We start from the raw sequence: 14,182 nt of genomic DNA on the forward strand, positions 1-14,182 counted from the left end.
AAGGCACTCTATTTCCCACAATGCTCCATTCTTTTTACGCGTATCACAGCTTATTCTTTCCGTTTCCGGTCTTCTCAACGTCGGCAGTTGCGTGGTTTAGCTGCGTTAGCTATCTAAGTTCGTACCATCGTTTCCCCCCCGGCGTGTGAGTTTGGGATACTAAGTAGCATCATGTCATACCAAGAAGAGGAGGAAGTAAGTGTACGTTCGTTTTTCTACTAGGCACGTTGACGCTCTCGTGTTAATCACAACGGCACGCTTGCTAGCGTTAGCCGGTTAGCTAACTAGCGTATGTCCACCGGCATAACAGTAACGGGAGCATTCGGTGAGCCAGCATGATGACGCGTGTTGCAGCCTTGTTTCCACAGATAATGCAACCTCGTCACCGTCCCTGCGAGGGGATGTAGTTTGTGTGAGGTAGAATATGACAATTTAGGTAATTGATGTCTGTCAGGTTGATATATTAACTGTGCGTCGATCACTCTTCTTTCAGTCCTCTGTTCCGGCACAGTACGACCCGTACGCATACCCAAACGACTGCGATCTGCACACCGGTTAGTATACATACCACTAATTATACACATGTGAATAAGATCACCTTTCGAGAGTCTTACTCCTTACCCTCGGATCTCCTTGCAGGTGACCCTAAAGCAGACCTGGCCTATGAGAGGCAGTATGACCAGCAGCAGACCTACACCGTCATCCCCGAGGTGATCAAGAACTTCCTACAGTATTTCCACAAAACCACCTCCGACTTGATCGACCAGAAGGTTTACGAACTGCAGTCCAATCGAGTTTCCAGTGAGAGCATTGAGCAGAAGATCTACGAAATCCAAGACGTCTATGAAAATAGGTAAAGTGGACTCTCAGAGAGTAAACCATCGTGTGTGAAAACCACTGTGTGTGTTTGTGAGAGAGATATTGATCATCTTGCCTTTTGATATTGTCTTCCTACTCAGCTGGAACAAGTTGACCGATCGGTTCTTCAAGAACTCTCCCTGGCCAGAGGCTGAGGCCATTGCAGCACTCGTTGGCAACGGTGAGTTTATCGTCAGTGTTCTGTCCGTTTTTTGCCTTTTGCCCGGACACCATCATTTAATTATTTATTTGACTTCTGGATTGGTTCTTAAACTGTAATAAAATAAATACAGATGCCAATCGTTTTCCACAATCGCCTATGTGTACATGTTATTGTACAAGCAGCTCAAACGGCAAGATTCTTACGCGGTTGGTGTGTTTACAGGTGTATGAACAGACAATGCTGTGTTATTTTATGTAGTTTCTTTACCTTGTGGTGTTCATCAGCTGTCGGAATATTTCACGTCATTATTTTCCGGTTCTCTCCTATAGATGCTGTGTTTCTCATCCTCTATAAGGAACTGTACTACAGACACATTTACGCGAAAGTCAGCGTGAGTCACCTCCCAATATAAACACTTATCCATCTTGATTGCTCTGCAAAATGTGTGGCAATGTCTTGAGTATTTTGTTGTAAATATAGATTTATTTATTTTTTGTCATCAGGGTGGACCAACTTTGGATCAGAGGTTTGAGTCGTACTACAATTACTGCAATCTCTTCAATTACATTCTCAGTAAGTTACCAGAATAGTCGTTACAATTTACAACTCGCCTGTAGTAATCGGTGTAAAAATATCTAGTAAATGTCAAGTCATATGAGAATATTTGCGATTTCTAAACAGATGCTGATGGCCCTGCCCCCTTGGAGCTGCCAAACCAGTGGCTCTGGGACATCATCGATGAGTTCATCTACCAGGTATGTGCATTATATAAATACACTTCTGTTCAAAGGTTTGGGGTCACTCGACAAATTTTCCGTTTCTTCGCAAGTTCTTGCGTGGAGTAGCCTTCATTTCTAAGAACAAGAACAGACTGAAGTGTTTCACATGATAGTTCTCTTTTTCTGACCATTTTGAGAGTATAATGGACCCACACATGTGATGCTCCAGATACTCAACTAGCTCAGAGGAAGTCCAGTTTTATAGCTTCTCTCACCAGCACAACTGTTTTTAGCTGTGTAACATCACTGCACAAGTGTTTTCTACTCATCCATTAGTCTTCTAAGGCGATTAGCAAACACAATGTACCATCAGAACACTGGAGTGATAGCTGCTGGAAATGAGCCTCTATACACATTCGTAGATATTTCATTAAAACCAGACAATCCCACCTAGAATAGTCATTTACCACATTAACAATGTAAAGTGTATTTCTGATTAATTTAATGTTCTCTTCATTGAAAAAAACAGTGACCCCAAACTTTTGAAAAGTAGTGTACATTTTTTTAAAATGTGTCCTTGTTCATTCCGTAACAAAAAGACAAGCATGAGTTTGTGTGTGATGAAATATACACCAGAGAGTAGTTGCTATATTTTCAGAGCTCATATCAGAGCTGTATTAATCTACAAGGAATACTAGATGAGTGGCATATTAAACGTAGCGTTCCCATACTTTTCTATGTGTATTATATTGTGCTTTATGTGGCCTATTTTTTAAAATCTTTTATCTTACTAAAAGCAAGTAGGTTTCAATTTTGTTAACGCTGATATATACATTTTCTTTCCTCTCCAGTTCCAGTCATTCAGTCAGTACCGCTGTAAGACGGCCAAAAAGTCAGAGGAGGAGATTGAATTCCTGAGGAACAACCCAAAGATCTGGAACGTCCACAGTGTCCTCAACGTTCTCCACTCCCTGGTGGACAAGAGCAACATCAACCGCCAGCTCGAGATCTACACCAGTGGAGGTATAGAATAATGTTTTAGAGGGAGTAAAATGGGAACCTGGACCTTGTTCAAGTGACTTAAATATGGCACAGTTTAGGTTCTCTTGAGATTTATAGTCTCGTAAAACGTTAGTTCGAGTAGTATTCTGGTGAGAAAGTAACATCCGCATGGAGACTTCAGTTTGTGTCGAAGAGGCATTTAACATGTTATTTGTTGGTGTGTTGCAGGAGACCCAGAAAGTGTGGCCGGAGAATACGGGCGTCACTCCCTGTACAAGATGTTGGGTTACTTTAGCTTGGTGGGGCTCCTGAGGCTTCACTCCCTGCTCGGTGATTATTACCAAGCCATCAAAGTCCTGGAGAACATTGAGCTCAACAAGAAGGTAAACCACCAAATGTAGAGAGTGGCACGCTTCGCTACTACTAATGATGCGATACAATGTGCCAAACTCTTTATTTATATTGTATTTTTTCCTTCTTGACCTAATTAACTTTTTTTTTCTTTTTTCGGCTACGTCTTTGTTATTTCCTCCCTTTAGTCCACAGCCATGAATCTATTTTGTTTTTGTCTTTTCAGAGCATGTATTCCCGTGTGCCCGAGTGCCAGATCACTACATATTACTATGTGGGTTTTGCCTACCTGATGATGAGGCGCTACCAGGATGCTATTAGAGTCTTTGCCAACATCCTGCTCTACATCCAGAGGACAAGAAACATGTTCCAGAGGTCGACATATAAATATGAGATGGTCAGTGAGAGTAGTGCATGCTCAATGCACAAACAATAACCATCTGGTGTTTTCATTCACGCTAAGATCAAATGGTATTATAGGTTTTATAATACTTGTATATACATTTTATTTGTTTAGGTCAACAAACAAAATGAGCAAATGCACGGTCTGCTGGCCATCGCTCTCACTATGTACCCGATGCGCATAGACGAGAGCATCCACACCCAGCTGAGGGAGAAGTACGGAGACAAGATGCTGCGAATGCAGAAAGGGTAAGAAAAAAACTCATCACGTTGTGTTGGAACAATTATATTTTAGGGTTCAGTGTTTGTCTCACTGTTGCATAACGGCACTGTAATGTACAGGGAAACGCATGTATCTCTTTGCTTGTGGGTCTGAGCACTGGCCTGGGAAATGTAGTATTGGTATCTTGGTAACAACAATGTCTTAGTTGACACAAGTGTTCCCTATCTCAGAGACCCACAGGTGTTTGAGGAGCTGTTCAGCTTCGCCTGTCCCAAGTTCCTGTCGCCTGTGGTGCCAAACTACGACAACGTCCACCCCAACTACCACAAAGAGCCTTTCCAGCAGCAGCTGAAGGTCTTTGCAGAAGAGGTGCAGCAGCAGGCCCAGCTCTCCACCATTCGCAGGTAGAGTATAGGAACTTTGAGTGTGTGGTCACATGTAAGCTTGAAGGAACCGTGAGCCCAAGATTATCATGTATGTTGCAGCGTGTTTATTATACGTGTAATCTAAGTCACATTGTATCCTTGCAGCTTCCTGAAGCTGTACACCACCATGCCAGTCGCCAAGCTCGCAGGATTCCTGGATATGACTGAGCAGGAGTTCCGTATTCAGCTGCTCGTCTTCAAACACAAGATGAAGAACCTGGTGTGGACCAGCGGCGTTTCGGCTCTGGACGGAGAGTTCCAGTCGGCTTCTGAGGTCGACTTTTACATTGACAAGGTGTGTTAAAGTCTGTTGAATTAAAGTGACGCCTTCGTTCGATATCGTGAACAGTTTAAAAAGTATTTCACATGGGCAGATAAACCGTGATGAGAAGCACTGTTGGAAGATGGAACCTGTTAGTTCACAAACCCCCTGAAATACTGCACACGCTGTACATAAAATAAGTGGGAAAAGAATGTTTTTTGCGGTGACATTGTTCCGTTGGGACTTATTTTGAGTAGCTCTGTATATTTAATGAGCTGTTTCCTTCAACATTTCAACAGGACATGATCCACATCGCCGACACTAAAGTTGCTCGTCGGTACGGAGACTTTTTCATCAGACAGATCCATAAGTTTGAGGAGGTGAGTCCATCGTGCCTTTGGGAAGGAATGGAAAAAGTACAGAAACAGCGGATGAAGTAAATGCAGGAGAAGAAACCTTTTTTGTATTTCTTTTGTTGTTCAAATTTAAAGTATTGTCACCAAAACCGATGTAAAGAACCATCTCGCCAACATACTTTAAAGCTACTCGCGACTGATTCCGTAGTTAGCCTTTTCCTGAACAGATTTGTTTAAAACATAGGACTTCCATTTGTATCTTGTGTTCATTAAATCCCTCTGTCTTTCTACAGTTGAACAAGACAATGAAAAAGGGGCTGGCCAACAGCAGCACCACTGCAGTGGTGGCGTCGACAACAACAACAACTACAAGTGCAGCAGCAGCAGCTCGAGCAGTCTGACCAGCAGCAGTAGAGACGGCATCAGTGACCCAGTTTTCTGCCCCCTCAGTCTTTTGACAACTGCTATTGATACAAACTTTTCTATGTAACCTGGCATCAATAAACTGAGAGCGGTGTGCTAAACTCTGGATTTGTCTCTTTACTGCCAAGTGGTTACCTGTAACCACCAGGTAGCAGTATTTACCAATCACGTTGCCTCAGGTGCTGAGTTTTAAAAACTGAATAAGGTTTGTAATTTAGGGAAGTCCTACATTAAAAGATGCAATGGTGCAATGTCTACATTTAGGTTTGTTTATCTTGGATTGAAGGTCAAGCTTTTGTTCAAACTGTTTCTGTGAATATAACAGAAGTCAACATTGAGATGAGTCATTGAGGTTTCACAGATTCTCAGTCTTTATGAATTTAATAATTCTGCTGCATCAGGTGCCTTGTGCAACAATCATCCCACTGGCCGAGGTCAAAGGCTGTTGCATATTTCTTTTATTACGGATCACCCAACACATCCCACAGATCTCAAGAATGGTGACAATGACAAAGAAATGAAAACTTACAAAATGGGAATATTAAAAAAAACAAACACCACTCATCAGAAACGTCGGTTGTCAAAGGAAAAAATAACGTCATGTCACCATAGCACAATATACACATACCCCAACATCCACAATTACTCCCTACCTAATTTCGTAAGCCAGCATTTTTCTTTTAAAAATATTTTAATTCCATCACCTTTTCTATAAAATAAAAAAATAAAGCAAACATCGCTCATTTTGAGCATAACTCTTTTAGTCTCTCAGGTGGCAGTGTAAAGTCTGTGGGCACAATGCCATCTTTATGTTTACAAAAATGTGATATTTCATACTTTTTTCTTTTTTTTTTTTAATCTTTAACTTCCTGCCACGGTTTTCTTTTGACTGCTTTTTATATTAAATTCATCATAAATAATTCAAATTATTTTTTGTTGACTTTGTGGCTCCAGTCTTGTAGCGTGTCCTTGTACATGAAGATGGAGAGCTGGACAAGGGTCGACGTATTCACTGCCGACCAGCAGACTGGAGTGTTTTGTCTTTTTTCCCATGGATCCCCCAAAAAATACTTTTTTCAAACTACTACAGTACTTAAACTATTGCAGAATAGTCAAAGGCCCCTCTTGAGGTTGGTGTCAGGCGAAACTTCACTCTGTGAGCATCACTGGGGGGAAATATTTGAAGCGCTCTTCTCTGCATTAAATGTCCATCTATATTTCCCAACAATAAAATGTACCTAATATCTGAAAGAGAAAAGTTGTACTGTCCCATCCTCACTACTCCTCACACACTGACGGCATTGTCTTGCAAAAAGAAAAAGAATATCAGAGCATGAAAACAGGAACTGGGTCATTCTCTCAATGTCCAATCGATGGCCATCCACTGGTCTGAGTGTTTCAAGCTTCATTTTTTTTTTGGAGTGTGTGTATTTGTGTTTGTGAGTGCATGCAGTCCAGGTATGACTGCCAAAAGGGTTACTGAGAACGAGGCACCTTTTGATGATCACTGTTCTCCCACAGGGAGGCTTAGTCTCTCTTCTGCACTTAGCGCTTCAGATGAAAGTCGATGACCCCAGTTGGTTCTGTCTCGCTGAACAAAGGTGCCCTGCTTTAGATGTTCCACTTCCTAAGGGCATTTGAAGCAACTTATGCTTGAAGCAGCTAAGGAGGGACACCTTCAACATAAGACCACACTCAAACCAACCCATAAGTCCACTTGCAGGCTGTCTCACTGATGGACTGAGGTTGGCTGATAAGGTACCCCTAGACTACACGCACTTCCTCCAATCCTCCCCAACCACGTCAGGGCATCGGCATGGAGGCACAAGGACATACATACACACACAGACACACACACACACATACACACATGCAAGTCATGGGTGCGCTCAGACCAGAGAGGCCTCGGCTAGTCATAACTCTGTGATCTCCAGGGGACTCCCCGACAGGGTGTCCCCGTCCTTGTGACGGTGCATCGGGGTGGACTTGGCCGACTCAGTGCGGGCGTTGCGCTCAGAATAGAGCCCCCCGTCAGCGTTCAGGCCCTCCAAAGAACGCGCCAGGGCCCGCTGGTCGTCCTCTGGCAGGCTGTTGAGGTCAGAGGTCAGGAGGGTACCTGTGCTGCCGTGGACCACGTGCACACCCTCGGGACCCTTCAACTCCACAGGAAGCTTGTGCTTGAAGCGCAGCGTGCCGCGACCGCCGCCCATGCCCAGCTGCTCATCCTCATCATCGTCCAGATCACTCTGGATCAGCTGTCATAGAAGGACAATAGAGGAAAGGGAGAGCTTAAACCTTCTGACTGCAAATGCATCAGGTTGACAACAAGAGGGCAGCTTTGTCAGAGAAATGTTTGAGGAAGAGCCGGTTCGATGTAGACCATTGAAAGGAAAAGTTTCAGGGGTAAAATCAGTAGCTCAGTTGCATAACGACTTGGAAAAGTAGTGAAACAATAGAACAGCGGAGAAAACAATGATTTAATTCCAGACTTGGGTTAAATAAACAATTCTTTGCAGTGAATTGTCTGAGAAGACTGCATGGGTGGGGTTTCCACATCAGAGCCATTCAGACGTGTCGGTAAGTGTAGTTATTGCAGTCTTAATGCTCCGTATCTCTCAACTTTCTGTCAATTTTTCTGTGGTAAGCTGTACTATTGAAGTACTTTATTTGACCCAAAGTCTGGAGGCAAGGGAGCAAAGACAGCAGCAGAAAGTGAGTAGGTGCTCAAGGTCCAAATGGGAAATCACAGGAATGCAAGATCACTCTCCAGCGGTGTTAGAACGTCAGTTTTTCCTCGCCCACCTCAGTGACTGACGAGTGATCTCCCTGACTGGTGGACACTGTGACGAGTCGTGCTGCAAAGAGCTTTTTCAGCCTCAGGTAGTCGTCCAGGACCACATTGAGCAGGGAACCCTGACAGGACGGGAGTTGGGATCAAACACAATCTATAACACCATCCTCCTTACACACCCTCACTGTCTCAAAAATCATGAATGAGAATCCACAGCAGGACCATGTTTGATTCCTCAGCGTCTCTCACTCTCTCTCTCTCTCTCTCTCTCTCTTGGTTTTCTTCTCAGGACTTTCTGGAGCACGTCCTACGTCCTGTCCTCTGATCTTGTTCCCTCAGTGATTTTTGGGAGGGACCAGCGCTAAAGAGGCTTTTTGAGATGTGGACGTCTTCATGTGACTAACTGGATAATCTGACGTACAGGTATCTTACCTTAATAGGCCCTTCCCTCATAATCTGGCCCAATTTAGCAATGTTGTCGTACTCCTGAATAGCTGCCCTCAAGTAACGATCATCCTCAGGCTTCGCTTGAGGCTCTCGACCAAATGTGCCCTGTGTGGATGACACACACACACACACACACACACACACACACACACACACACACACACACACACACGCTTGTTTAAAAACGGTCAGCTGTGAAATGGGGTTACCTCAGACGACAATGCCTTGGTAAAAGACACACACTTGTGTGATGTTGAGAATGAGGGCCTTACTCTCCACCTCATCAGCATCAAAATACAATCTCTTTAGCTCCTAAATGATCTCAGACAGATGCTGGTACTGACATGAGTGCGTGCAGGGCTGTTCCACAGGTCAGTTATCTCGCTCAGGTTCTCAGGCAGGTCGTCCTCGTGGTCAGCCTGAGCAGCCAGCTCCAGGTTGCGACAGAATGGGTCCAGCCACACCGGATTAGCCCTGCAGAGGCAAACAGCATGGCACGCATAATCTACAAGATGCAAAAGGAAGTGTGACGACCGACGAACACCACTCATCTTAAAGGAATGACACTTTGGGAAATATGCTTGGTTTGTTTTCTTGCTGAGACGTAGATGAGAAGATCACATCAACATAAATAGTGGAAACAGTTAGTCTGGCAAAAGAAAAGTGTGTCCTTGATCTTTATAAATCACTCAACACAACGTGATAATCTTTGTTAATTCCTGTGAAGCAATTCAATAATCTTTTGTCTCACCCCTCAAAAGAGTACTTGTTAGTGTTGGGCATGTCCAGGATATCCATTAGACCCTGGTTCCCTGGGTGGTAGAGGACAGATCATTTAAAGAAAATAGTGTTGAAAGTGAACATCATTTTTTTGCATCATTTTTTGTTTTGTTAATACTTAATGTGTTAAAATGTTCTCTGATAAATCAACACTGCTGTAACTTATGCATGAAATTATTTTCATGCATTGAGGTCCTCAAATAGTCCGTCTTGGTGCGGAAAATATCCTGATGTGATGCAGTACATTTACAGCCGTTACCAGCCGTAAAAACCACATCCTGAAGTTAACAGCTGGCGGGACCGTCCCATCAACGAAACTGCTTCTCACCTGTTGATCCTGCAACGATGGCTTTCAGCTTCCTCTGGTGTCTGCAACACAGGAAGAAGCATGTGTCATGAGACGGTAAACATGTTGATGTCGCTCAGGCTGAAGCAGGGTCCATGACTGAGCAGATCACAAATGACTCGAAATACATCCAAGACAATACAAAATTGCTGAGAGGGCTCTTACACTCTGTGATAATGCCAGTTCATTGTGACAAACAGAATTCCTGCCAAGCACAGCAGCACAGCCAGGATGATGATGACCAGCTGCGAGGGGTGGAAAAATAAAGTTAAAGGCAGCAAGAGACAAAACATCTGCAACAGGCTGTGGGGCTTCTGGAGGTCGCGGCCTCGCAGACCTGTAAGGTGGTGATGTCGTCAGGCAGTTTGTCACTGACTGCAGGCTGAACGTCCACGACGGTGTATTTCCTGAACAGGTTCCTCAGCTGCTCCTTGTTCTCATCTATCATCTGAATTACCCTGCAAAGTACAAAACACCAGGAGACAGCCGGTAAACTCCTGCTGCTCCTCATGCAGTGTGTGTAAGAGCTACCACGCAGCAGTGGAGTGAAAGATTCATTTCACTGAGAAGGTTATACCTCGCAACATCAAGGATGGTGTTGCTGTGGTTGTTGACGACGTGGATGAGCATGTCTGTCTGATCATAACTGACCCTACCCTTCTTGTCCACATGGAACTGCATAAAAAGGAGAGTGAGACAAAGGTTTTGAATATTCACACACACAAACACAAAACATATTCAAGTCACGTAACATTAGAACATTACTAAAAAAAAACAGCCCCACCTGTATATCATCTAAGTTGACAATGGCTCCAGTAATGTTGGACAGCAGGTTGACGAAATCTTCTTGGTTGTCGCGGACCAGATCAGGGATCTCATTGAAGACGATCTTGACCCTCTGGTCATCCCGTAGGATGTAGATGTTCACGTTGGTGGTTGTACTGTGACCAACGAAATCGCACGCCAAAATCTCGAGCTGGAAGTAGCCCGGATTGTAGGCGGTGAAGAGGTCGTATGTTCGGATGATGCCGTCCGTCAAACCTGTGAAGGTAATGTGTAATGTTGTAAAATAAGAAACCGGCCCTGGTACATGGATCCATCCCCGTCTGGGATATGTTGAACAGTATGTCGTGAAGATGAGAGGAACTGGCTGCAGGAAGCAAATGCACAACTACAGGAAGTGTGAGACTCAGGTCCTATTGACTGCCCTCGTCAAAAAGTCAATTTTTGTTGAAGTAATTTGAATGATTTATTTGCATCCATTAAGATGCATTCAATTTTGATTCAAACACAGTCTATAATATTGATCCTGAACTAAGATAAGTCCGGTCATACTCCATATTTTTCACTCACAAAACAACAATTACTTTATCCTACTAACAAGTATTCCCTGGGATAACTTAAACCTCCAAAAACAAGTCGGAAAGTATTGAGACAGTATCGTTAGTTTTGGGCCTTTCATGAGATTTGGTGCCAGGTGTATATTTCATCTCCCCAAAATACAGACCTTGTTGTAAACGGTAATAACCTATCCAACGTTAAACTCAACGCATGTAATTAGAAGTTAGATCTTGACGACATGTTGAACTAAAGAGGCAAGGTAAAGAGTGTGTGTCAATGTTTAACACCGCCTGAATACAGTTCATGAGGAAGCTCACCGATGATGAAGATGCTGCCAACGTCCTCACTGCCATTGCTCTGTGACTGGAAATAGCGGATTGTAACAATATGGTATTGAACCAAGCTGTTGTTGCCGATGTCGTTATCTATAGCCAGGACCTTGATCAGCTCCGAGCCCACTTTGGCATTTGCTGCAACTCCTGAAAGCAGAGCGGGACGGTGATGGTGGCTCGACAGACAGGCAGACACGTTCACATACGTGCACCAGAATGCAGACTACCTGCAGTGTACTCCGCCTTGGTGAAGCGGGGTTTCTGGTCATTGATGTCTTCCAGCTCAATGCGGACTTCCAGCAGGCTGGGGTCACTGGCAGGGTCCAAGGCTTTGGCCCGTGCTGCCCTCTGACCCCTGGAGGGAGTCCAGCTCCTGTTGCTGGAAGCCTTGATGATGATCGAGTAGGCCGGGATCTCCTCACGGTCCAGATCCTTAAGCAACTTCAGCTCTCCATCGAGACTCAAGCCAAAGTTTCCATCACTGTTTCCTCCTGCAGGAAGAGATGGAAAGCATTTGTGTTCAGGCACCTAAAGCCCGAAAGGAATCAGCTTGAAATAGAAAAGAAAAACAGATGGGTCCATAAAAAGGTCCTAATTATTTCTCGGCTTTTGGAGTAAGATGACTTTCATCTGAGAAAATCCATATCTGCTGCTGTAGCTTGATCTGCATCAAGTAGGCAGGTCAACATAAATAATTCCTCTCATGGGGAAAATCTTTGCATTACAGTTTTCAAGCTAAACCCAGCATGCTGCTGTGTCTGTAGGACAGCTCATCACCTGCAATAAAGTAGTAGACGATGGCGTTGGAGCCCTCGTCTGCGTCCACTGCTCTGGTTATGTTCCCCACCACAGTACCGGGTCGGGAGTGCTCTAACACTGCCAGCCTCTGGTAAGGCAAGCTGCCACGCTGAGGTGCACAAACACAACCACAGACACACACGCACACACACAGACACACACACACAAACACACACCAAAGGGTATAATGTTGACCATCAGTTAAATTGCAGCTCTCGTGCAGAGGCACATGTACATTAGGACATATTGGGGGAGCGTCACACTCACCGGTGGTTTGAGGAAGACGGGTTCATTGTCGTCAACGTCCAACAGCGCCACCTGCAGAGGCTGTGTGGTCTCGTAAGGCACGGGCTGGCCCATGTCGCGGGCCACAATGATAAGCTGAGAGAGCCGTTTGCGCTCAGTTAGAAACAAACACAACCAAGAAACACAAAAGTACCTGCGCAAACACACAGCTCACTCACGCTGTGGAGGGCCTGTTTTTCTCGGTCCAGTTTCACAGTGGTTGTGATGACTCCGGACATGGCGTCGATGTGGAAGTTCTCCCAGTCTCTGTTGCCCGCTCCAGTCTGCAGGAAGCCATAGCGGACCTCTCCATTCACCCCCTCATCGGAGTCCGTCGCATGCACCTCGTACACGGGCAGGCCTGGGGGCTGCTCCTACAGGGAGGGCAAACACTGTCAGTACATGCGTGTGTGACTATTACAGAAAGGTTAACAAATGGTCTTCAGAATTTAAGTCAAAACCTGGACCTCTTGCCCGACGGACATTTTGATATGTCATAACTGAATCTCTCTAGGTGTAGTTAGTAACATGAAACCTGGAATAAGTTATTTTCTGGCCACCTGGGAGCAGTGGAAACAAGCTATAAACACAACACTGAAACCTGATCCCCTATTTGTGTTTATTTTGTGTACTTGTTCGGAAACAGTTGCTGCTTTACACATCCGCGGTGCTTGTGTTTGAGCACCGCGGATCTTGAGGTAACTCCTGAGGACATCGTATGGCCTCTCAGCACCTGAAGGCTCCACCATGTTCACATGCTAATCACTAACTTTGTCTGTCCGTTTGCTTCTGAAATAAACAGCAGTTTAAGTTGAACACAAGAGCTTTGATTTGTTTGGTACATTTCTTTATTACAGCATACTGACTTGATGAAACTGAGTGAGTATCGGCCAGATGTGACTAATCTACATTAAAAACATCAACTTCCAACTAATCAGTGAGCTACTGACTTATTTCCTTAGCACTGCAGCGCTCCTTGGGGTCGAATGTATTGCAATGAGTTACACACAGAGAAGTTGTGCAGATCGTGAATCTTCTTTCATGAGAGCAACAGTATCCGATCAGTGCGCCGTATTGACAGTTTAGGTATCAGGAGAAAATGATCTGACCAAGAAGTCAGATTTCGAAAAGAAGAAGACAACAGGACATGCATGGGGACACATGACTACAGATACCTCAGAGATATGAATGATGGTTCCATTTGCGGGCCTGACGAACAGCGGCCTGTTGTCATTGACATCTATTACTGTGATGATCAGGTCTGCGGTGCTCCACAGGGGGGGACGGCCCTGGTCTGTAGCCACCACAGTCAGGTTGAAATGCTCAGAGGACTGGAGCAGGCGGCGAGAACGCACCAGCCCTGTGTTTGGATCCAGGGAGAAGGCATCTAAAAAGACCAAGCATAGATATGAACAATTATACTTTCATTCAGAATATTTAGGGAGGTGACCTGAGGCTTTTATTAGTATATCCATACCTGAATGGAGTCCCAGCAGGCTGTAGAGTACCGCTCCATTTTCTCCTTCATCCAGGTCGTTAGCCTTCACCGTGATCACGGACGTTCCACTGGGCTCGTTCTCAAATACGCTGGTTTTGAACGCTCGCTCCGTAAAGCGTGGCCGATAATCGTTGACATCAAGGACGGTCACCAGAACCTGACAAGCACCGTCACGCAGATGTTAAGAATATTCCCGACACAAGGTTGAATCCTGGGTGACGACGTACATCGGCACGTAAATATATATATATATATATATATACATTTTGAAACACTGGTAACGTATGTCTAGAGTGCACTGACAACTCAATATTTCCCAAAATACAACTAAATAACCAAATTAAAGGATTCCTAAAATTCCCATTTTAATCCAAGAGATG

The 14,182-nt window shown here is 44.5% G+C and overlaps 2 protein-coding genes across 4 annotated transcripts in view; one reads left to right on the plus strand and one right to left on the minus strand.

Moving 5' to 3' along the window:
• The first annotated feature begins 65 nt into the window (after positions 1-65).
• Positions 66-5,285, plus strand: eif3s6ip (eukaryotic translation initiation factor 3, subunit 6 interacting protein). 2 transcript variants are annotated; one of them, XM_068568660.1, is made up of 15 exons: positions 66-201; positions 494-554; positions 640-853; positions 960-1,039; positions 1,351-1,412; positions 1,525-1,594; positions 1,703-1,776; positions 2,592-2,763; positions 2,971-3,125; positions 3,320-3,490; positions 3,611-3,744; positions 3,949-4,122; positions 4,249-4,438; positions 4,705-4,785; positions 5,055-5,285. In XM_068568660.1, the coding sequence occupies exons 1-15, from the start codon at positions 172-174 to the stop codon at positions 5,160-5,162; spliced, it is 1,776 nt and encodes a 591-aa protein (XP_068424761.1). In that variant the 5' UTR covers positions 66-171; the 3' UTR covers positions 5,163-5,285. The 2 variants fall into 2 exon arrangements, with proteins under 2 accessions (XP_068424761.1, XP_068424762.1); XM_068568661.1 differs by having other exon boundaries at positions 72-195.
• A 361-nt stretch (positions 5,286-5,646) lies between these two features.
• Positions 5,647-14,182, minus strand: part of cdh23 (cadherin-related 23) — a 164,170-nt gene continuing 155,634 nt past the window's right edge. The window contains exons 53-69 of one of the 2 annotated variants that reach the window (XM_068567305.1): positions 13,782-13,959; positions 13,480-13,691; positions 12,484-12,678; positions 12,287-12,400; positions 11,999-12,128; positions 11,449-11,712; positions 11,207-11,368; positions 10,333-10,589; positions 10,126-10,223; positions 9,886-10,006; positions 9,714-9,793; positions 9,531-9,571; positions 9,174-9,234; positions 8,767-8,896; positions 8,408-8,527; positions 7,987-8,097; positions 5,647-7,439 (exon numbers count right to left, since the gene is read on the minus strand). In XM_068567305.1, the coding sequence (XP_068423406.1) occupies positions 7,098-7,439; positions 7,987-8,097; positions 8,408-8,527; positions 8,767-8,896; positions 9,174-9,234; positions 9,531-9,571; positions 9,714-9,793; positions 9,886-10,006; positions 10,126-10,223; positions 10,333-10,589; positions 11,207-11,368; positions 11,449-11,712; positions 11,999-12,128; positions 12,287-12,400; positions 12,484-12,678; positions 13,480-13,691; positions 13,782-13,959 (2,616 nt within the window). In that variant the 3' untranslated portion in view covers positions 5,647-7,097. The remainder of the gene's footprint in view (positions 7,440-7,986; positions 8,098-8,407; positions 8,528-8,766; positions 8,897-9,173; positions 9,235-9,530; positions 9,572-9,713; positions 9,794-9,885; positions 10,007-10,125; positions 10,224-10,332; positions 10,590-11,206; positions 11,369-11,448; positions 11,713-11,998; positions 12,129-12,286; positions 12,401-12,483; positions 12,679-13,479; positions 13,692-13,781; positions 13,960-14,182) is intronic. The other variant, XM_068567301.1, reaches the window with a different exon arrangement.

The sequence above is a fragment of the Clinocottus analis genome, unplaced genomic scaffold (genome assembly GCF_023055335.1).
Source record: "Clinocottus analis isolate CAN_PGR_092001 unplaced genomic scaffold, fCliAna1.0.p SCAF_8, whole genome shotgun sequence".
Classification (NCBI taxonomy): domain Eukaryota; kingdom Metazoa; phylum Chordata; class Actinopteri; order Perciformes; family Cottidae; genus Clinocottus; species Clinocottus analis.

What these genes read in the sequence shown, in the direction of transcription:
- eif3s6ip (XM_068568660.1), top strand. Translation starts at nt 172, where the DNA reads ATGTCATACCAAGAAGAGGAGGAAGTAAGT. An exon ending in CAAGACGTCTATGAAAATAG is followed by an intron (nt 854 to 959) that starts GTAAAGTGGACT and finishes CTTCCTACTCAG; the next exon opens with CTGGAACAAGTTGACCGATC. An exon ending in ACATTTACGCGAAAGTCAGC is followed by an intron (nt 1,413 to 1,524) that starts GTGAGTCACCTC and finishes TTTTGTCATCAG; the next exon opens with GGTGGACCAACTTTGGATCA.